We start from the raw sequence: 21,543 nt of genomic DNA, 5'->3' as shown, positions 1-21,543 counted from the left end.
TCTTTCTCAAATACAGCAATGGTAAAGTGTTTTTTTGTTTGTTTGTTTTTTTCCGCTTCATTTTTCTTGGGAATTCTCAAGTACTTGTCTGTTTAAGATGTATTACATTAAAATGTCATTCTTTGTCGTTATTTTGTTAGATCCTGTTGTGGCATCCTTAGCCCAGGATATTTTTAAGGAGCTGGCTCAGATTGAGCCCTGCCAGGGCCCTATGCAGATGCGCCTAATCCCTACACTTGTTAGCATCATGCAGGCACCACCTGATAAGATTCCTTCAGGCCTTTGTGCTGTATGGAACTTTTTTCTATTGTTTATTTTGCCCAGTTTTCAGTGTTGTTTGATTAATCACTCATTAATGCTTGAACAGACGGCAATTGATATCCTGACCACAGTCGTTCGGAACACTAAGCCGCCTCTGTCTGAGATGCTTGTGTGCCAGGCTTTTCCTGCTGTGGCCCAGTGCACCCTTAGTGCTGATGACAATGCAACAATGCAGGTAACTCACTGTTTTTAGCAAACCACACTTAAACGGATAACCAACATAGGTGATGGTAGCAGTTGTAAAAATAATACAAAAAAAAAATTGTAAATTTTTTTTTTTAATAATTATTATTTATTTATTTATTATAATAAATAATTATTATTAAATGGCTCTAGCAGCCTGTACCCTAAAAATGTGGCTTTACATTTCCCTGTTTGGACATTTGAAAAAAGAAGATATTCACATTGTTCTATTTTTTTTTATTATGAAGGGTGTCCTTTCTTTTTCCCATGACTGAAAGTTCTGTTTTAATTGGTTTTACACTACATGCAATGACAGAGTCTACTGGTTTTGACAGGATGAAAGAAAGAAAACATTAAAATGAAACAAAGTTTTGTAAATTGAGCAATTGACCTTGCAGCATTCCATCAAAAGGAATATGATGAGGCATCCTTGCTATGCCAAGTGCATGCCTTATGCTAATATGTGGACCAGACATTGGCATTTTAATAATCACATCTTTTAAGAGAGTAAGACACTTGGTGTTGCCCATAATAAGCAAAAACTGGTGGTGTCCTTGGATTTTAGGCAAACCTAGTACCTACTGTGAGTCCACATGTGCAGCATTCAGAGGCATGTCACTTGAGGCTTCATATAATGGGTTTTTTTAATTTATGTATTTATTTAGTTATTAACTATTTAAAAACTGTTCAATCAACTACTGATGATTGTAGCAAATTTTAACTAAATCTTATTTGTATCTGCATAATGTTATGCATTGCACTGCTGTTACAGCAACTATTGCACTGTAACCAAAAAGTGACATTTTGCACCGTTAAGAATTTGTACAGAGATGAAATGTTATTGTATCTTAAATACACAAAGTCACATATTGACCGTGTTTGAGGAGAAATTGAGTGTTTTGATTGCATGTGGAATGATTTGTTAAGAGTCAATGTCTGGTAGTTGTAAGGCACACTGATCTGAAGTGCCTGCTAGAGAACTGTAGTTTAGATATGTGGTGGCCTAGATGCAAGGTGTAGGTTTTTTTGTTTGTTTGTTTTTTTATTATTGAGCCATGACAGAGGCTAGGTTGTCAGTAGAGTCAGTCAATTGTTTGGAATGTAGGAACAACATTTAGATCCAGGTATCTTGCTTGTTGTCTTGCAAGTGAACTATCTAAAGCTGGTCAAAATAAAAACTCTACAGCAAAGAATTGTACCCTTACACAGGCACACACAGTAGTTGGAATGGTTAGCCACATTAGCATGTGGTTGCTTTAAGGAGGAGAGAGCAGCATCTTGTCTGTGTTGCCTTCTCCAGGGCTCTTTGTCAGCAGCATTGGTGTTCCCTTTTGGGTTCAGAGAAGTAATGACAAACAATTTTAATAATATTGTTGGTACTGCTCTTGTGGGAGCATAACATTTCAGTGTGAAAGGCATTTTGTTTGGGTTTTAAAGGTTTTTAAATGATGGTAATGCAGAACCTACTTGGAATAAAAGTGTTTGTTTCTTGCTGGCAATAATTTGCAATACAGTCACCACAGCTTAGAATCCACCTATTCAAGATTCAAGAAGCTTTGTCATTTCAACCACATATAGCTGACGCAGTACATAGTGAAATGGAACAACGTTTCTCCAGGACCTGGTGCTACATAAACATACAACAACAAAGTTCAACATAAAAACAACACCACAGAGCTAGGACAGAAGATTGTCTTAGCCGTGTAAAGTGCACAGTGTGCAGCTAGGTGCAAACGGAGCATAGACAAGACAGTGCAAAAGACAATAAATACAAGAAAGACAACACAAAAGAACACAGGACACTTAGCGCCGAAAAGAAAGAAAAGAACGTGTACTGGAATGTAAGTGAAATAAGATAAGATAAAGTGAAATGATGTAAAAAAAAAAAAAAAAAAAAAAAAGTATTGTGCAAAAATACACAGCAGCGGTTGAGGTAGTGCAAATAGAATAAACATAAATATAACTATAGCAGCGGATGACAGGTTGAGGTAGTGCAATAAGTATGAACAATATAAATTGTGTGTGTGTGTGTGTGTTCACACAGTCAAGAGAGAGTATGTGTGTATCTGTGTGTGAGAGAGACAGAGAGTTGATATACAGTTCGGTCCTGAGTGAGAGTGTGTGTGCGTGTGTGTGTGAGAGTATGTAGAACAGTTCAGTCCAGGGTGTTGAGGAGCCTGATGGCTTGAGGAAAGAAACTGTTACACAGTCTGGTTGTGAGGGCCCGAATGCTCCGGTACCTCTTTCCAGATGGCAGGAGGGTGAAGAGTGTGTGTGAGGGGTGTATGGGGTCAGCCACAATGCTGTTGGCTTTGCGGATGCAGCGTGCGGTGTAAATGTCCGTGATAGAGGGGAGAGAGACTCCGATGATCTTTTCTGCTGTCCTCACTATCTGCTGAAGGGTCTTGCGATCCGAGACGGTGCAGTTCCCAAACCAGGCAGTGATGCAGCTGCTCAGGATGCTCTCGATGGTCCCTCTGTAGAACACAGTCAGGATGGGGGAAGGGAGATGGGCTTTCCTCAGCCTCCTCAGGAAGTAGAGGCGCTGCTGGGCTTTCTTGGTGATGGAGCTGGTGTTGAGTGACCAGGTGAAGTTCTCCGCCAGATGGACACCAAGGAATTTGGTGCTCTTGACGATCCTCCACCGAGGATCCGTCGATGGACAGCGGAGAGTGGTCACTCTGTGCTCTCCTGAAGTCAACAACCATCTCTTTGGTCTTGTCAACATTCAGGGAGAGGTTGTTGGCTCTGCACCAGGCTGTTAGATGTTGCACCTCCTCTCTGTATGCTGACTCATCGTTCTTGCTGATGAGACCCACCACGGTCGTGTCATCAGCGAACTTGACGATGTGGTTGGAGCTGTGCATTGCTGCACAGTCGTGAGTCAGCAGAGTGAACAGTAATGGACTGAGCACACAGCCCTGAGGAGCTCCAGTGTTCAGTGTGGTGGTGCTGGAGATACTGCTCCCGATCCGGACTGACTGAGGTCTCCCAGTCAGGAAATCCAGGATCCAGTTGCAGAGAGAGGTGTTCAGGCCCAGGAGACTCAGCTTCTCAATCAACTGCTGAGGGATGATTGTGTTGATTGCTGAACTGAAATCTATGAACAGCATTTGAATGTAGGAGTCTTTACAGTCCAGGTGCGTGAGGGCCAGATGGAGGGTTGTGCCTCTCGAAGCATTTCATCACGATTGGTGTGAGTGCGACAGGACGGTAGTCATTGAGGCAGGAAACCGTAGACTTCTTTGGCACAGGGACGACGGTCGTTGTCTTGAGGCACATAGAGATGATGGAGCTGCTCAGCGAGATGTTGAAGATGTCAGTGAAGACATCTACTAGCTGCTCTGCACACTCCCTGAGAACTTGGCCAGGAATGTTGTCTGGTCCAGCAGACTTCCGTGGGTTAACTCTGCATAGAGTTCTCCTCACGTCAGCCGTGGTGAGACAGAGCACTGGGTCATTAGGAGGAGGGATGGTCTTCCTCGCTGTTGTGGTGTTCTGTGCCTCAAACCGAGCGTAGAAGTCGTTCAGAGCATCTGGAAGGGAGACGTCACTGTCACAGGCAGGTGAAGTTGTCCTGTAGTTGGTGATCGCCTGGATGCCCTGCCACATGCGCTGGGAGTCTCTGCTGTTCTGGAAGTGGCCGTGGATTCTCTGGGCGTGTGCGCGCTTTGCCTCTCTAATGGCTCGGGACAGTTTGGCCCTTGCTATTTTTAAGGCCGCCCTGTCCCCTGATCTGAAGGCAGAGTCTCTCGACTTCAGGAGAGCACGCACTTTCGCAGTCATCCACGGCTTCTGGTTCTGGGCCGTGCAGGGTCTACGTTGATCCCCTGTGTCGTGTAAATGCTTTTGTGCTTGATTCCCATGTTGAGTGCTCTCAGTCTTGCGCACACTTTTTTTTTGTTTGTTTTTTTGAGCATCCCATTTCTTGTGTCTAATATCACTATCAGTTGTAATTCCCCCACAGCAAGTCAGTGGCTGAAGGTACTATGCGTCACAGGCAGAGCAGCTTTTACCTACAAGTGAACAAACTATACAACTTTAGTTACTTTTTACATGTATGCAATTAATTAATCTTCTTAGTGATTCTTCTGTTGGAGGGCTAGAGGGACCTAGTTCATGTGTATATATTGGTTTTACTGTTACTACCTCATGTGGAGGAACACCCACAATCAGTCCCTTTTGTAGATCAAGACCTGTGCCAGTGATAATTATAGCTGATTTCAATTTTGGTGTTTTGATTAATTTGCTTTGTTGCACCATTTATGGATGATATTGGTTTTCAAAATATTTTTTGTTGCTTCAGCTAAATGTACATTGACCTGATTTCACAAAGTGGCCACTCTTTATCACTGGAAAATTGTCTATGTACTTTTCTCTAAGATTCATTGAACAGGTAGCCACTAAACAGTTAAGCCACTTATCAGCAAATACTGAAAATGTAGAAAAGCAAAGTTTACAAAGTAAATTATAGACATGTGGTCCAACCCATTTGTCAGTTTAGCCAAACACGGGAATGTACATTTATGAAGGGCAGGTTTGTCATAGGTGCAGTACAAAAAGCTGGTACAATGAAGTTGTACCGATTAGTTACATTTGATCGAGTAAGATTTTGTTTCACTTCATAAATTAAGCATTATGTAAAATACACTATATTTCCAAAAGTATTCGCTCACCTGCCTTGACTCGCATATGAACTTAAGTGACATCCCATTCCTAATCCATAGGGTTCAATATGACATCGGTCCACCCTTTGCAGCTATAACAGCTTCAACTCTTCTGGGAAGGCTGTCCACAAGGTTTAGGAGTGTGTTTATGGGAATTTTTGACCATTCTTCCAGAAGCACATTTGTGAGGTCACACACTGATGTTGGACAAGAAGGCCTGGCTCTCAGTCTCCGCTCTAATTCATCCCAAAGGTGTTCTATCGGGTTGAGGTCAGGACTCTGTGCAGGCCAGTCAAGTTCATCCACACCAGACTCTGTCATCCATGTCTTTATGGACCTTGATTTGTGCACTGGTGGACATGTTGGAAGAGGAAAGGGCCAGCTCCAAACTGTTCCCACAAAGTTGGGAGCATGGAATTGTCCAAAATGTCTTGGTATGCTGAAGCATTCAGAGTTCCTTTCACTGGAACTAAGGGGCCAAGCCCAGCTCCTGAAAAACAACCCCACACCATAATCCCCCCTCCACCAAACTTTACACTTGGCACAATGCAGTCAGACAAGTACTGTTCTCCTGGCAACCGCCAAACCCAGACTCGTCCTTCAGATTGCCAGATGGAGAAGCGCGATTCGTCACTCCAGAGAACGCGTCTCCACTGCTCTAGAGTCCAGTGGCGGCGTGCTTTACACCACTGCATCCGACGTTTGCATTGCACTTGGTGATGTATGGCTTGGATGCAGCTGCTTGGCCATAGAAACCCATTCCATGAAGCTCTCTGTGCACTGTTCTTGAGCTAATCTGAAGGTCACATGAAGTTTGGAGGTCTGTAGCGATTGACTCTGCAGAAAGTTGGCGACCTCTTCGCACTATGCGCCTCAGCATCCGCTGACCCCACTCCGTCAGTTTACGTGGCTTACCACTTCGTGGCTGAGTTGCTGTCGCTCCCAAACACTTCCACGTTCTTATAATACAGCTGACAGTTGACTGTGGAATATTTAGGAGCGAGGAAATTTCACGACTGGATTTGTTGCACAGGTGGCATCCTATCACAGTTCCACGCTGGAATTCACTGAGCTCCTGAGAGCGACCCATTCTTTCACAAATGTTTGTAAAAACAGTCTGCATGCCTAGGTGCTTGATTTTATACACCTGTGGCCATGGAAGTGATTGGAACACCTGATTCTGATTATTTGGATGGGTGAGCGAATACTTTTGGCAATATAGTGTATGCTTTTTGTCTGTATCTGAATGCCTGGTTGGATGGATAGTGATGGATCATTGACATAAATGTATAAGAGGTATTTTTGTTCCTGGTAATGAATGTTTCATGCTGAGTATTATGATTACACAGAGCACCATTTGTTTTGCTTTCATCGCCTTTATTAATTGTGATCTGCCTGATGAGATTACTCTCATTTTGTGTTGTCTGTTCATTACACTTGTATCATGTAATGCAAAAAATGGGTATTTTTCATGAAAGGTCTGAAAGTATGATAAAAGTTTTATATTTTCTGAAGCCTACTTCTGATATTACTATTAACTCTTCTAGAATGGTGGTGAGTGTTTGCGGGCTTATGTCTCAGTGGCTCTGGAGCAGGTGGGTCAGTGGCAGGATGAGCAGGGCCACAGCGGCTTATGGTACGTCATGCAGGTGGTCAGTCAGCTCCTGGACCCACGCATGTCTGAGTTCACTGCCACTTTTGTTGGTCGCCTGGTTTCTACATTGATTGCTCGTGCTGGCACAGAGCTGGGGGAGCAACTGGACCAAATGTTGCGTGCCATACTTAGTAAAATGCAGCAAGCTGAGACCCTCAGCGTCATGCAGGTAAATGCGAATGAAACAACTGTATTGGGGCTGGAATGATAAATTTGAAATGTCGTTTAAATTGGAATACATCTAGGAGTTTGGGGATTATTCAAAGGAGTTTGACATAATTCTCATCTTATTCCTTTTTATTATTATTATTATTATTTATTATTGTTTACCCCCCCCCCCCTTTAAATAACACTCTGTCGGTCTGTTTCTTCATTATCTGTCTGCAGTCACTGATCATGGTGTTTGCCCACCTGGTCCACTCACAACTAGAGCCTCTGTTGGAGTTTCTTTCCAGTCTGCCAGGGCCAACAGGAAAACCAGCTCTAGAGTTTGTCATGATTGAATGGATGAGCCGCCAGCATCTTTTCTACGGGCAGTACGAAGGCAAAGTCAGGTCTGGGTTTGCTATTTTGCCTGTCTAGCTGCATTTCAAAAGCATAAATTGTTATTGTTAGTATGAAGAGTTATTCAATGTTCTGAAACCATATATTTTCTGGTTGTAGTGCTATAGCTTTGTGCAAACTCCTTCAGCATGGCATTAATTCCAATGACAAGCGCCTGCAAGATATAGTAGTCAAAGGGGAGGAAATCTTTAATCCTGATGAAGCCATTCGCACTCGTTCCAAATCTGCAAAAAGTAAGTGCACACATTGTTAAAAATGTGGTTTTAATATGAATTTGGAATTCTGAATATTATGTGCATCACATTTCAGACCCAGAGCGGTGGACTAACATTCCTTTGCTAGTGAAGATTTTTAAACTTATTGTCAACGAGCTCTCATCTGTTGTGGAGGCTAACGCACATCGAGCAAACCCTGCAGACTGGAGTCAAGGTAGTTATTTAACTTTTTATTATTAAAAATATTTAAAGCTACATGGTATACATTTAAAGTCACAGCCATTGCCAAAAATTTTGAGAATGACACAAATATTAATTTTTACTGTGATGTACAGAAGTATAACTGCAAGTGTTTTCATGAAGGTTAAAGGCTTTTATTGACAATTATGTTAAGTTTATGCAAAAAGTCAGTATTTGCAGTGTTCTTTTTCAAGACCTCTGCAGTTTGCCCTGGTAGGCCACATCCTGACTGATGGCAGTCTTGCATAATCAGTGCTTGGAGTTTGTTAGAATTTGTGGGTTTTGTTTGTTCACTCACCTCTTGAGGATAGACAGAGTTCTCAATGGGATAAAAGTCTGGGACGTTTTCTGGACATGGACCTAAAATTTTGATCTTTTGTTCCGTGACCCACTTAGTTACCACGTTTGCCTTATGGCAAGGTGCTCCATCATGCTGGAAATGGCATGGTTCATCACCAAATTGATCTGGAATAGTTGGGAGAGGTTGCTCTTTTAGGCTATTTTTGTATCATTTTTTATTCGTGGCTGTGTTCAAGGCAGTTGTGAGTGAGCCCACTCCCTTGGCTGAGAAGCAACCCCACACATGAATGGTCCTAGTGTTACTGTTGGCATGCTATGTTGTCTTTGCACTTTTTGCACCTAGTTGCACACGTTGCACTTTATGTAGCTAAGACAAACTTCGGTCCTAGCTCTGTGTTGTTTCTGTTTGTTATAATGTTATAACATATAAAATAATGTTATAATTATATGTTGTTTATGTAGCACCAGGGTCCTGGAGAAACGTTGTTTCATTTCACTATGTAATGCGTCAGCTATATGTGGTTGAAATGACAATAAAAGCGACTTGACTTTTTTTTCCCCCAAACAATCGGAAAGGGGATTCATCAGAGAAAATTAATGTGGCTTAGCTATACTGTACTAGAATGCTTGCTTGAGAACCTCCCCTGCCCCCCACTACCTTTTTTGATTATAATTGCTCCATCTATTCATTTACACATGCACATAAAATGCACTGCAGCTTTATTCTGCTCAAGACCAGTAATTTCTGTTTTAGATTCAGGAGGAATGTGGGAAGATCAGGAGGAAGAAGAGGAAGACGATGAAGATGATGAATTAGAAGGGCAACTTCTTTCTGATCTAATATCCTCTAACAAATATGGTGAGTATAGACTTGTATATTTTTTTCAAATTAATATAATATTTTCTAAATGTTATGATTAGTGATTTCTATAGTTAGTATGAGTGGAATATTTGAATTATTGTTTGTAATGTTTATTTTAATCAATTTCTAAATTTTTTGTAAAAAAAAAATTTGTACACTAACACAAAGTCAGAGATTTTGGCATCAGGTGTATGATTAACCAATTATAATCAAGCAGGTGCTAATGATCAGCAATTTCATATGGTTGAAAACACGGTCATTAACTGAAACAGAAACAGCTGTATGGGAAGCTTAAAACTAGGTGAGGAACGGTTGAACTCTGCTACTAAGGTGAGGGTGCAAAAGACAGAAGACTGAGCACAGTAACAAGACACAAGTTAGTTATACTGTATCAGCAAGGTCCTAGGCATCTATTTCAAAGCTGGTGTTTAAGATAAGCTATTTTGAAGAAGCACAAAGAAACTAGCAATGTTGAGGACAGTAGATGCAGTGGTCGAGGAAACTTAATGCAGCAGATGAAATACACCTCATGCTTACTTCCCTTTGACATTGGAAAATGTTCAGCCATCTACTCCAAAGAAGTCTGGCCAGAACTGGTCTTCATGGAAGAATTGCAGCCAAAAAGCCATACCTCTGATGTGGAACCGAGGCTAAGCATCTCAACTATGCATAAAAGAAAATGTGATTCATCAGACCAGGCCACCTTTTTCCATTGCTCCGTGGTCCAGTTCTGATGCTCACATGCCCATTGTTGGCGCTTTTGGAGGTGCACAGGGGTCAGCATGGGCACCCTGATTGTTGTGTATGGGGCTGCATAGCCACAGACCAAACTGCAATGCACTGTGTATTCTGATACCTTCTATCAGAACCAGCATTAACTTCAGCAATTTGAGCAACAGTAGCTCATCTGTTGGATCAGACCTCACAGGTCAGCCTTCGCTCCCCATGTGCATTTGTGAGTCTTGGCCGCCTATGACCCTGTCGTTGGTTCACCACCTCAGATTTTTATAGATCACTTCATTGACCACTGCAGACTGGGAACACCCCAGAAGAGCTGCAGATTTGGAGATGCTCTGATCGAGTCAGCTAGCCATCACAATTTGGCCCTTTGTCAAACTCGCTCAAATCCTTACACTTGTACATTTTTCCTGTTTCTAACACATCTTTTGAGGACAAAATTTTCATTTGGTGTCTAATATATTCCACCCACTAATAGTGCCATGATGAGATGATTAGTGTTCATGTCACCTGTCAGTGGTCATACTGTTATGGCTGATCAGTGTACACAAACCCTTACACAAACCCACTACCATTCAAATCTTTGATTGCTTGGAAATTTTCTTGTTTTGAATACACAAGAAAGTACACAGCCATTCAAAAGTTTGGGATTAATTTCCTTGTTTTCCAAAGATAAACCCAATTTACATCAGATCTGCGCTGTCGTACAGAGGCCCATTTATCAGCAACTATCAGTCCTCTGCTTCTTATCTTATGTTATGTTTGCTAATCCAAGTTAATCATTGTATAAGGCTAATTGATTGTTAGAAAACCCTTTTCCAATTGTTCTACCCTATGGTACAAGTTCAAAAGGGGACAAATTGTTATCAATTAAGTTGTGGTGTAATAAGAGTCATGTCGTTTGTGGTAGTATGCTGACATAGCACATCCAAAAGGAGTAATTGTTGACATGGGATGAAGCTGTATGAAAGGGATGTCTGGGTACTAACCCAGATTGTAACCCAAAAATGTAAATGCAGATTTAAATGTGCATCTTGATTTTCCTTTTTTCATTAAATGTGTTTGTCAGGAGCTCCACAGTGTCATGATTGGGCTGATGTAGTCAAACCTTTGTTCACTCATGCCTGTATTAAAAATTGGTTTCAATGGTGTCTGCAGCAGAAGTCTTGGGCTGGGGACAATGTGAAACATTGCTTTCTTGTGAGTCGATTTATACTCTCATTCCCACATCTGGGAGTGTGGTTGCGTGAAGAAACACCCAAAGAATCTTACCACTTGAACTATTGTGTGACCATGGTGAAGCACAGGGATAGTCCATTGATGATTTGGCCTGCAATATTATGTCATTCCTTAGGCCCACTACTTGTGCTAGATAGGTGTGTCAGTACCAAAGACTACCAAACAATTTTGGAGGACCATCTGCACCCAGTGGTTACATTGTAACCTGAAGGTGGTATCATATTTTTCAATTCAATTTGTATAGCGCTTTTAACAATGGACATTGTCTCGAAGCAGCTTTACAGAAGTATAGAAACACAGAAAAAATTATAAAGTTTAAAGTTAAATAACTAATTATCCCTAAAATTTATCCCTAATGAGCAAGCCTGAGGTGACAGTGGCAAGGAAAAACTCCCTGAGATGATATGAGGATAAATCCATGAGTGGAACCAAGCTCAGAAGAGAACCCATCCTTATTTGGATGACACTGAAAAAAGGACATTTACATTATTTACTGTCCAAACATTTATATTCACATGCAATTGTGCAACCAAGAGCTCCTGAGGAACTAAAAGGTCAGCATAATTTCAGTTCATTATAGACATAGCACTAATTCCTTGAATCTAACCATGGGGGTCACAGTCCAGTGACTTCTGTGCCGGTCCCAAGCCCGGATAAATAGAATGGGTTGTGTCAGGAAGAGCATCCAGCGTAAAACATTGCCAAACTTAATCATGCGAATCGTCCGTACTCTGAATTTCATACCGGATCGGTTGAGGCCTGGGTTAACAACGACCACCATCTGTGCCGTTGACCTACAGGGCGCCAGTGGAAAGTGGGCTACTGTTGGTCAAAGAAGTAGAGGAGGGAGGAGAGTGCGTAGACAGAAAGAGAAGAGAAAAGTTGAGTGTAGGACTGAGAATAGGAACTCTGAATGTTGGTACTATGACTGGGAAAGGTAGAGAGCTGGCTATGATGATGGAGAGAAGGAAGATGGATATACTGTGTGTACAGGAGACCAGGTGGAAGGGTAGTAAGGCTCGTAGTATAGGAGCAGGATTCAAGCTGTTTTATTATGGTGTGGATAGTAAGAGAAATGGGGTAGGTGTGGTCCTGAAGGAGGAGTTTGTGAGGAATGTTCTAGAGGTGAAGAGAGTGTCAGATATGGTGATGAGTCTGAAGTTAGAGATTGAAGGGGTGATGTTGAATGTTGAACTAATTCCTTGACCCATCCAATGACAGTTCAAAGAGTCTCCAAGTGGTTCTATCCACGGCAGTCCCCAGGGTCACAGGCAGTCCACACAGATCTATCCCCAGCAACAGTAAGCACCACCAAGGGGTATACCGTCTGGATGGATCAGACAGGCCCATAAAAAAGAAGCAGGAGCTCGGGAGTGGGACATATAGCTCAACAGAGACAGACGGAGAGAAAGAGAATGAGTGAGCAAAAAAAGAGAGAGAGATCGAAACAGAAAGAGAGAGAAAAACATTAGGAACATTAGGATTATGTGATGGTCAAAAACCATGTATATTATGTGCAAAGCGCAGGCAGGGACTCCAGCAAGTCTAGCTATGACCAGCATAACTAAAAGTTAGAGCCAGAAGGTGACGGACATGAGGGCTTCCTGGGACATAAAGCGTCCGACCGCTACACAGTCAGCAAACATGAGTGAAATGTGAGAGTGGTAGCATCCAAACATCCCAGTACATCGAACACTCTATGCAAATGAAACTTCCAGGTCTGCTTTTTTTTTTTACCTAAGAATATACATAAAAAGCTTGACTAAACACATACACTACTCACAAAAAGTTAAGGATATTTGGCTTTTGGGTAAAATTTATGGAAAATGTAAAAAGTTCACACTACAGTGATATTATATCATGAAAGTAGGGCATTTAAGTAGAAGCATGCAATGGTGATTTCCTCATCTCAAACAATTTATTGAAACAAAAGCCAACAACAGTGGTGGGTATACCACAACAAAAAATGTCAATGTCTCAATAATTTGTCATGTGCCCTTGACCATCAGTTACAGCTTGACAACGACGTCTCTTATTGAAAAGTAGTCGACTTATTGTCTGCTAAGGCATGGCATTCCACTCTTCTTGAAGGGCAGCCCTCAGGTCATTGAGGTTCTGGGGTGCAGGGTTACGAGCCTCTACACGACGACTCAGCTGATCCCATAGGTTTTCTATGGGATTCATGCTTGGAGAAAGTGCAGGCCACTCCATTTGAGGTACCCCAACCTCCAGCAGCCGTTCCCTAATGATGTGACCTCGATGAGCTGGAGCATTGTCATCCATGAAGATGAAATTAGGCCTGTGTTGTTCATGCAGGGGCACAATGACTGGATTAATGATGTTATTCAGGTAGTATTGGCTTGTCAGTGTACCATTCACAAGATGTAGGGCAGTTCTGTATTGAGTACACACCTGCCCAGTCTGTAACACCACCACAACAGTGGCTGATGCATAGCACTCTCCTTGACGTCTCCAACATCGTTGGTGGCCATCATTTCTGCTCAGCGTGAATCGACTTTTATTAGAGAACAGCACTGAGGCCTACTGGTCCCTCGTCCAGCGTAAATGCTCCCTGGCCCGACGCCTGTGCCTGGTGGTGTGGTTAGGTACCCTTGCAGGTCATTTAGCACGCAGAACACGCTGATGTAAACGGTTTCAAATGGTCTGTCGTGACACTTGGGTTCCTATCACCTCCCTTAAATGTGCCTGGAGTTGAGTGGTATTCATCATCCGGTTCCCCAGGGCACCGTTCACAATGAAGCGGTCATCAACGTGGGATGTGGCCAAAGGACGTCTACTTCTATGCCTTTAAGTGACTCAGTCTCTCTGTATCTCTGTCGCAACCTGCTGATGACACTCTGCGACACTCTAAGCTCAGTGGCCACTTCCCTCTGAGAAAATCCTGTTTGAAGTGCAATGGCAAGGTACTGTTGATCAATTGTTAGGTGTCGTCTTGGTCTCATGATGTCAAAATGTGAACAGCATGATGGAGGACTGTTTAAATACCAATTCTAATTGAACCAGAAAATTTTTGTCTTGCCCGTCTCTGCTATAGTAATTTTAGCTTGCATAATAAAATAATTATTGCCAATAATAATCAACTAGCTAATGCTAAATTACCATACAGTCATGGAAAAAATAAATTACAACCTCCTTCATTCATATGTGTGCTAATAATTGTTAAGTGACAGTTATTAGCAGCCCAACATCAGCTATACAGGTCAGCTAGCTAAGCCATTTAGATTTATGCTTATATGTATATGACTCCTATAATGGCACTCCATATAAATATGAAAATGTACCATTCATTTAGAGCAACCAGTCTGTTTTGATGAATTCATCCAAGTTGTATTTTTTTTTTTTTTTATTCCTATTTATTTTGAACTTTCAAGCAGGAACAACCTTTATAAGTTTATACAACAGCACAATATGGAATGACAGTAAAAAACTGAATCACTCAATCACTTGCACAAATAAAGATGTGGTCTCACATTTTTGTAGCAAGATAAAGGACGACAACTTAAACTCGAACACCCTGGATGTAAATGCCTTCCAGAATATTCAGCTAATGCAACTGCAAGGCATGCTGCACAATGTACCTTATGTCCCTAGTGCTAATTCAGTATGAAGCAGATGTGTGCAGTTATCTAAATGAACAAAAACAATTTGACTTTTTATTCAACACAGGAGCAGAGCTAGCATGCATTCCCACAAAACTGGCAAAGAAACCCCTAATGAGGAGGGGGCACTTGTGAGACGTTAGCAATGTAGACATTTTTTGCAGTAGCTTTGCAGAAATATGACTTTTTTTAAATTTTTATATATGTTATTTTGCAATGTCTTCTTATTACCAAGTTTTAATATTGAAGCTGTATACAGTACAGTTCTCAACTTTTTTTCACTTGAGGGTAATATATGGTGATGGGTCGAGGGAAATCTGATGTCTCTAAAGCGGGCCGCAGTAAGTCTTGGCTATCTCTCAGGCCTGAATCCCTGCAACAGCTAGCGCTAGATGCTAATGAGAGTTTGTTGTTGAGTATGAAGCAAATGATGGATGAACTGTGTTTAAACAATTTCAGTAAATTTGACTCTAAGCTCAGTGGCCACTTCCCAGGTACTGTTGATCAATTGTTAGGTGTCTTCTTGGTCTCATGATGTCAAAATGTGAACAGCATGATGATGAGGACTGTTTAAATACCAATTCTAATTGAACCAGAAAATTTATTGGTCGATTCATGGATCAAACACCAGTTGTGAATTTTGCCGTTAAGCACCTTGTTAGAGAACAGCAAGTTATGCAGAAAGTACTGAAACACTGAACAGTTGGACATGTGCATTCAAAAGTGTTGAGAAGGTCAAATTAAATTCACCTGTAAAGGTTAGAATGCATTTTGGGTGCATCCTGAAATTTCACCCGAAAGCCGAATATCCTTAATTTTTTGTGAGTAGTGTATGTTTTCATCTTGGACCTAAACACTGAGACTGTGTCTGAGCCCCAACACTAATTGGAAGGCTGTTCCATAACTGTGGGGCTTTGTAAGAAAAAGCTGCCCTACACCTTGCTACTTGTGGTACTACCAAATAGGCTGCACCTTTTGATCGAAATGGTGCCAATAGGAGTCTATACAGGCCTGTGACAAGTCACAGTTAACTTGATTGAAATGCTAAACACAAACAACTCATATAGATCTTTGATGCATAGAGTCTAATTTAGAGTATTGGTCGAACACAGTTGGGAAACACCCTTTAAATATTCCCTACAGAATGCTTTAATAATGTGGGTGTAAAGGTTTCTTAGCACCTTAGAGGGCAGATTAAAGTCTGTTAAGCCTAAAGACACCTGACAGGCTTTCCTTAATAGGGTTTTGATGTGAAGGACCATGAACTAGCTCCGTTAGCTGCTGCCTCAAAGTCAAGCATGCTTTGAAAACGAGAACTGCTTCTGTAAACATGTTGTCATCAGGGCTGCACATGAACATGTTCCAGTCTGTGTCATGCAGTGTATCTTGCAGAGTGGCCACAGACTGGTCTGTCCAGCATGCAGCCTCACTCTGAGCCAGAGATCCTTGTTTAAATCCAGCCATTAAAATGATGGTGGCACGATTTGATTGAATGACAGTAAAATATATGCAATGTTAAATAACCATGTAGCTTTCCTAATTATCCAAACAACATTACATATAAGTTATAACCAAGGTGGTGCACTTTTCCTTATCCTCTTTTACTTTTCACAATGGCTACCATCAGATACACTGGATCCATGCTGGCCAAGCGAGAGGACCCTATCTGAAGGGGAACATCCTGCTAGCTAATGTCCAGTCTCTGGAAAACAAGCTCAACAACCTCAGGGCCAGGGTTAAGTTCCAGAGGGACATAATGTACTGTAACCACCTCTGGTTCACCGAGACCTGGCTTACAAGGAATCCAGCTTACAAGACCATTACATTCAGCCGACCGAGTTCTTCTGGGTTCACCATGTGGACAGAAAAATGGACGTCAAGAGGGATGTGGAATGCGTCTGATGGTATACAGCTGGTGCATGAGCATTTTTCCTCCCATGGTATTCCTGTACACAGAACCGGCAGCCCCCGGCCATTAAATAGCACCTTTCTACCTTCCTACTTTACTCATAGTTAGTACTGTTTATATTCCACCTCAGGCAGACATTGATACTGCCTTATGTTTACTACATAAGCATTTCACTTTACCCCAGACTTTTCACCAGGAAGCTGTGCTCTTTGTGTCGGAGGACTTTTAACAGCGCAACCTTAAAAGTGCCAAAATTCCACCAGAAAGGGGTGAAAGGATTCTGGACCACTGCTACACTCTGTTTAAAGACACCGTTCACTGCTTGGCAAATCAGACCATGCCACCATCTTTTTAATGGCTGGATTTAAACAAGGATCTCTGGCTCAGAGTGAGGCTGCATGCTGGACAGACCAGTCTGTGGCCACTCTGCAAGATACACTGCATGACACAGACTGGTCTGTCCAGAATCCTTTCACCCCTTTCTGGTGGAATTTTGGCATTTATACTATTATAAATTATTATAATTATATAATTATATATAATTAATTAATAATAATATTATAATTATAATATAATTATAATTATATTATAATTATTATATTATACTATTATGCTATTTATACCATCAGACGCATTCCACATCCCTCTTGACGTCCATTTTTCTGTCCACATGGTGAACCCAGAAGAACTCGGTCGGCTGAATGTAATGGTCTTGTAAGCTGGATTCCTTGTAAGCCAGGTCTCGGTGAACCAGAGGTGGTTACAGTACATTATGTCCCTCTGGAACTTAACCCTGGCCCTGAGGTTGTTGAGCTTGTTTTCCAGAGACTGGACATTAGCTAGCAGGATGTTTCCCTTCAGATAGGGTCCTCTCGCTTGGCCAGCATGGATCCAGTGTATCTGATGGTAGCCATTGTGAAAAGTAAAAGAGGATAAGGAAAAGTGCACCACCTTGGTTATAACTTATATGTAATGTTGTTTGGATAATTAGGAAAGCTACATGGTTATTTAACATTGCATATATTTTACTGTCATTCAATCAAATCGTGTCCCATCCAGAATGCAGTTTTCCAAATGTGTTTCCTCAACTACTTAATATACTTGTGCTGAGACTGTCTTAACCTGGAAAAAATGCAGAACACAAAATAACTGTTTATTTGTGCATATAAGAAATAAGGACTGAGATGGTCTTTTAGGGTCTTAAAATTGTTATGATGTCAGTTTGATAAATATCACCATGGGCTGTTGTACTAAAGAAAAATGTATTAATTTTTGTCTGTTTAGATGAAGATTTTTATGAGGATGATGATGAAGATGACCCAGATGCTTTAAAAGATCCTATATATCAAATAGACCTTCAGGTAACTTGATCACTATAACTCTGTACTGCAAGAAGCTGTGTCTTACCTTTTACAAATGGCTTTTATAAATTTTATACATTTTCTCTTCCCCAGGCCTATCTCACTGATTTCCTGTCTCAGTTTGCCCAGCAGCCATGTTACAGCATGTTTTTTGGCCATCTAAATGACTCTGAGAGAAGGGTTTTGCAGTCCATTGGTATTTAAACTCCATCATGAACTTTAAAAACGGTGCCCTTGTTTACCACTTAGTTGTATGTTTGCAAACTGGAGTGTGGTGCCATTGGAAAGATTTTTAGCCTGCAGTTGTGAACCCTGAAGACAATTGAGGGCTTTGTATTTTTTCCTCTCAAAGACAATGCAATGCAATGTTCTATCTCCTTATATACATAAGGAGATGCAGAAGAAATCCATCAAGGATCACCCAGGATGTAGGCCATGCTGAAGAACATAATACCGTTAACGCTCAAAATTATAGTTACCAAGGCACAAAAGTAAGTGTAATAATTTGATCTATAGGCATTACAAAAGTATTTGAAAGGAATTTGCAAAGGATCTGATACCATGAATGATTAAAAAATATACTGTCATCTGTTCTCTCTCATATTATGAATTCATGGAGATTTACAAATCATTCTGTAATGGAATGTATAGATTTTGATGAACAAAAGTCGAACTTGATATGGGGAGAAATTTACATTTTGTCATGAAAAGATATCATGATCTGCATTTTTATGGCCATGGAATCGGGTTGGTGTGAATGATTTTGTGTGTCTTGGTATAAACAGCCCCTCCTTGTACCAACAGAAATCCTGGAAACATGTTTAAAAATAAATCTATGAATTTTCCAACTATGTTCTAATTTCCATCTTCATCTGTATGTGTACAGTATCCAAAATCCCAGTTCACCAAAACACACCATGCCTGTGAACACTCCAGACCTGCAGATTTACTATTCTGTTCTCCTTTTTTATTTACAAAAGGCTTTACTATACTGTTTTTAGCTGAACACTAGTTGGAAGGCTATTACATAACTGTGGGGAAACTCTGCCCTTGCTATAACCTTAACTATTTGAGGTACTATTATATAGCCTGCTCCTTTTAATCAAATTAGGTGTGGCATATAAAAGACCAAAAGTTTGACTGCAGCTCAATTATTTTGAACATAGTAAAATATTTTGAACATAGTAAAAATAATTTTTTTAATAAAAAATCATATTAAAAATTACGAAAAAGCAAATCTAAGATTATTAAACCTATTTTTAGGCATTTTACTATTTGAAAACAACCTTGTTCTTTTAGCAGATTATTTTTGCTTTTTTTAAGCATTAATTTCTAAAAAGAAGCAAAATTATCTGTGATAATTTTGGTGATTGTGGTCATATCTTTTAGTTCTAGAATGCACCCTTGCTGCTGCATTCTGGACCATCTGGAGCTTGTTTATGAAGCTACTGGACAGTAATCACAGTAAACAGTAACACGTTACAGTAATCAAACCTAGAGGGAAAAAAAGCATGAATTAGTTTTTCTACATTGTCTAGTGACATCATGAGGATATCCTAGTAAAATTGTGTTTGAACTTCAAATTATTGAATCCAGTCTTTGACACTGGTCTGAGCCAGTGGTTAGCAATGGTTTCTAGTGCATCGAGGAGAATTGTTAGGACTAATAGTGTCAAAAGCTGTTTGAGGTTTATTTATTTGTCTATTAAGGCTGACAATAGATAAGGTAAGGTTTTTTCAATCAGGTGTTTGATAACTGCTAGTTTAAAAGATTTATGTACATAGCCTGTATTGAGAGAAAATTTGATTATATTAGACAAGGTTTGATTGCCTGTTTAATAATTGATTATTTTGATGAGGAAATCAATCATTTCTAATCTTTATATTATTATTATCTACAGGGTTAGCAAATTTTGCTACAGTATTAAATAAAAATTTAAATAAAAACATCTTTATCTTAATTAACTTAATGTACTTTCCAGAGAAACATCTGCTAGATCAGTCCTAAGTACCAAATTGAATACATGTGGGGTATGCTAGAAACCTTGAGGTAGTCTTGTGTACAGTACTGTGCAAACGCTTTAGGCAGGTGTGAAGAAATGCTGTAAAGCAGGGGTCTTCAACTAAAATTGCTTGAGGTCCAGAAAAATGAACCCTCCTTGCCAGCTGATTGCCAAACAATTATATATACCTGCTTATATATGCTCTTTTTTTTTTGCTGAACTGGAATTAACAATCATAATTAATGAACGCAAACCTCACTGGTTCAAACAAAACAAAAAAACAGCAGAAATCTCATACAACAGATATCTATATGTTGAACCAAACATGCTCAAGGTGTGTAGTGCCACTTTTCTAAGACCAGGAAAAACAGCCTCTGGCACAGTCTGTATCCAGAAGGTGGCAGGATCACAACCTCCACTCTGCTCTTTCAAAGCCAAATTTTCTTGAAGATCAACAAGTTCCATTTGTAGCAGTCCCACATCTGCTCACTTGTATAACTGTTTTGCTTAAAAATGTTTTTACCAGATGGATTCTTAATGAAAAGGAGATGCTGGTCTCCAAGGCTGAAGTTCTCAAAGTTTCCAATCAGTTTCTGTATGAACTCCACATGAGAGGAAGCATCTATCTCATTGATTTGTTTCAGTGCAGGAAAATGTGTGCAGTCCTCTTTGAGATCCTCTTTGAAAAGTTTTCCAGCTTCTTTTGGAAAGACTGGACAGCTGCCACCAATCCAACAGATGAGCTACTGTTGCTCAAATTGCTGAAAAAGTTAATGCTGGTTCTGATAGATAGGTGTCAGAAGTCCCCTTTGCTGCCAAAAACAGCCCTGACCCATCAGGCACTGTGTATTCTGACCAACACAATATTAGGCAATAATATAATGTTATGCCTGATCATTGTACATGTCTTCTCTGGTGTGTGTTGTAAGTGCTGTAAAACGTAAGATGTTCTCAATGAAATCTTTTTTCTCTGCATTGTAAAATCTGGTGTACACCACAGCATTGTCATTAATATCAGTCGATTCATCAACTGCCAAAGCTATGGAAGGTGCAGTCTGAATAGCAGCATCAAGTTGTGACTGCACATCCTCTGCTAACATTTCAGCTCTTCTTCTGGCTGCTGCGACTGAAAGGGGTGTTTAATTTTTTCTCTCAGTTCATGTCTTTCATTTCCATATAAAAGTGCTTCACACGCAGCCTCCATGCACTCCTTTACTATTTCCCCATCTGTAAAGCGCTTGTTATAGATTCTCAGTGAACACTCATGCTCTCACTCAGTGAGTGAGTGAACCCGTGTAGATCGCTCAAACTGGGCTTTGAGCCATTTATTTTCCATGCCCTGCTGAGGGTAAGTTTTTTCAAAGTGTCTGTTTAGTTTCGTAATGACGTTTAATGTTTCCACTTTTGACAACCGCAACAGACTCCGAGCAAAAGAGACATACAGGGTTCGTAAAGCTTGATGCATGATAAATGCGTATTTTCCCACCCATTCATCTCGGAAATCTCGGATTTCAGCGTCAACTGTCCTTATTTTTTCATTTTATGCCATTGTTTTTCACTCACTGAAAGTTTTATCTGTTTTCACACCGCTCTCTTCACTGCACACACAACTGCACGTCTGAACGCAGTAACAATGAGCATAGTAACTGTAGTAGCAACCCGTGGTGC

The 21,543-nt window shown here is 40.7% G+C and overlaps 1 protein-coding gene across 1 annotated transcript in view; it reads left to right on the top strand.

The window, feature by feature from the left end:
* The window catches only part of ipo9 (importin 9), a 43,365-nt gene extending 24,542 nt beyond the window's left edge, over positions 1 to 18,823 (top strand). The window contains exons 15-24 of the mRNA XM_058373126.1: positions 1 to 21; positions 141 to 289; positions 368 to 496; positions 6,719 to 6,994; positions 7,213 to 7,379; positions 7,489 to 7,622; positions 7,699 to 7,818; positions 8,899 to 9,003; positions 17,797 to 17,873; positions 17,967 to 18,823. The exon at positions 1 to 21 is cut by the window's left edge and continues 206 nt beyond it. Of these exons, the coding sequence (XP_058229109.1) occupies positions 1 to 21; positions 141 to 289; positions 368 to 496; positions 6,719 to 6,994; positions 7,213 to 7,379; positions 7,489 to 7,622; positions 7,699 to 7,818; positions 8,899 to 9,003; positions 17,797 to 17,873; positions 17,967 to 18,077 (1,289 nt within the window). The 3' untranslated portion in view covers positions 18,078 to 18,823. The remainder of the gene's footprint in view (positions 22 to 140; positions 290 to 367; positions 497 to 6,718; positions 6,995 to 7,212; positions 7,380 to 7,488; positions 7,623 to 7,698; positions 7,819 to 8,898; positions 9,004 to 17,796; positions 17,874 to 17,966) is intronic.
* Positions 18,824 to 21,543: the final 2,720 nt, after the last annotated feature.

This window comes from Hemibagrus wyckioides, linkage group LG21 (assembly GCF_019097595.1).
Source record: "Hemibagrus wyckioides isolate EC202008001 linkage group LG21, SWU_Hwy_1.0, whole genome shotgun sequence".
Classification (NCBI taxonomy): domain Eukaryota; kingdom Metazoa; phylum Chordata; class Actinopteri; order Siluriformes; family Bagridae; genus Hemibagrus; species Hemibagrus wyckioides.
This window is presented reverse-complemented; position numbering and strand designations above follow the sequence as displayed.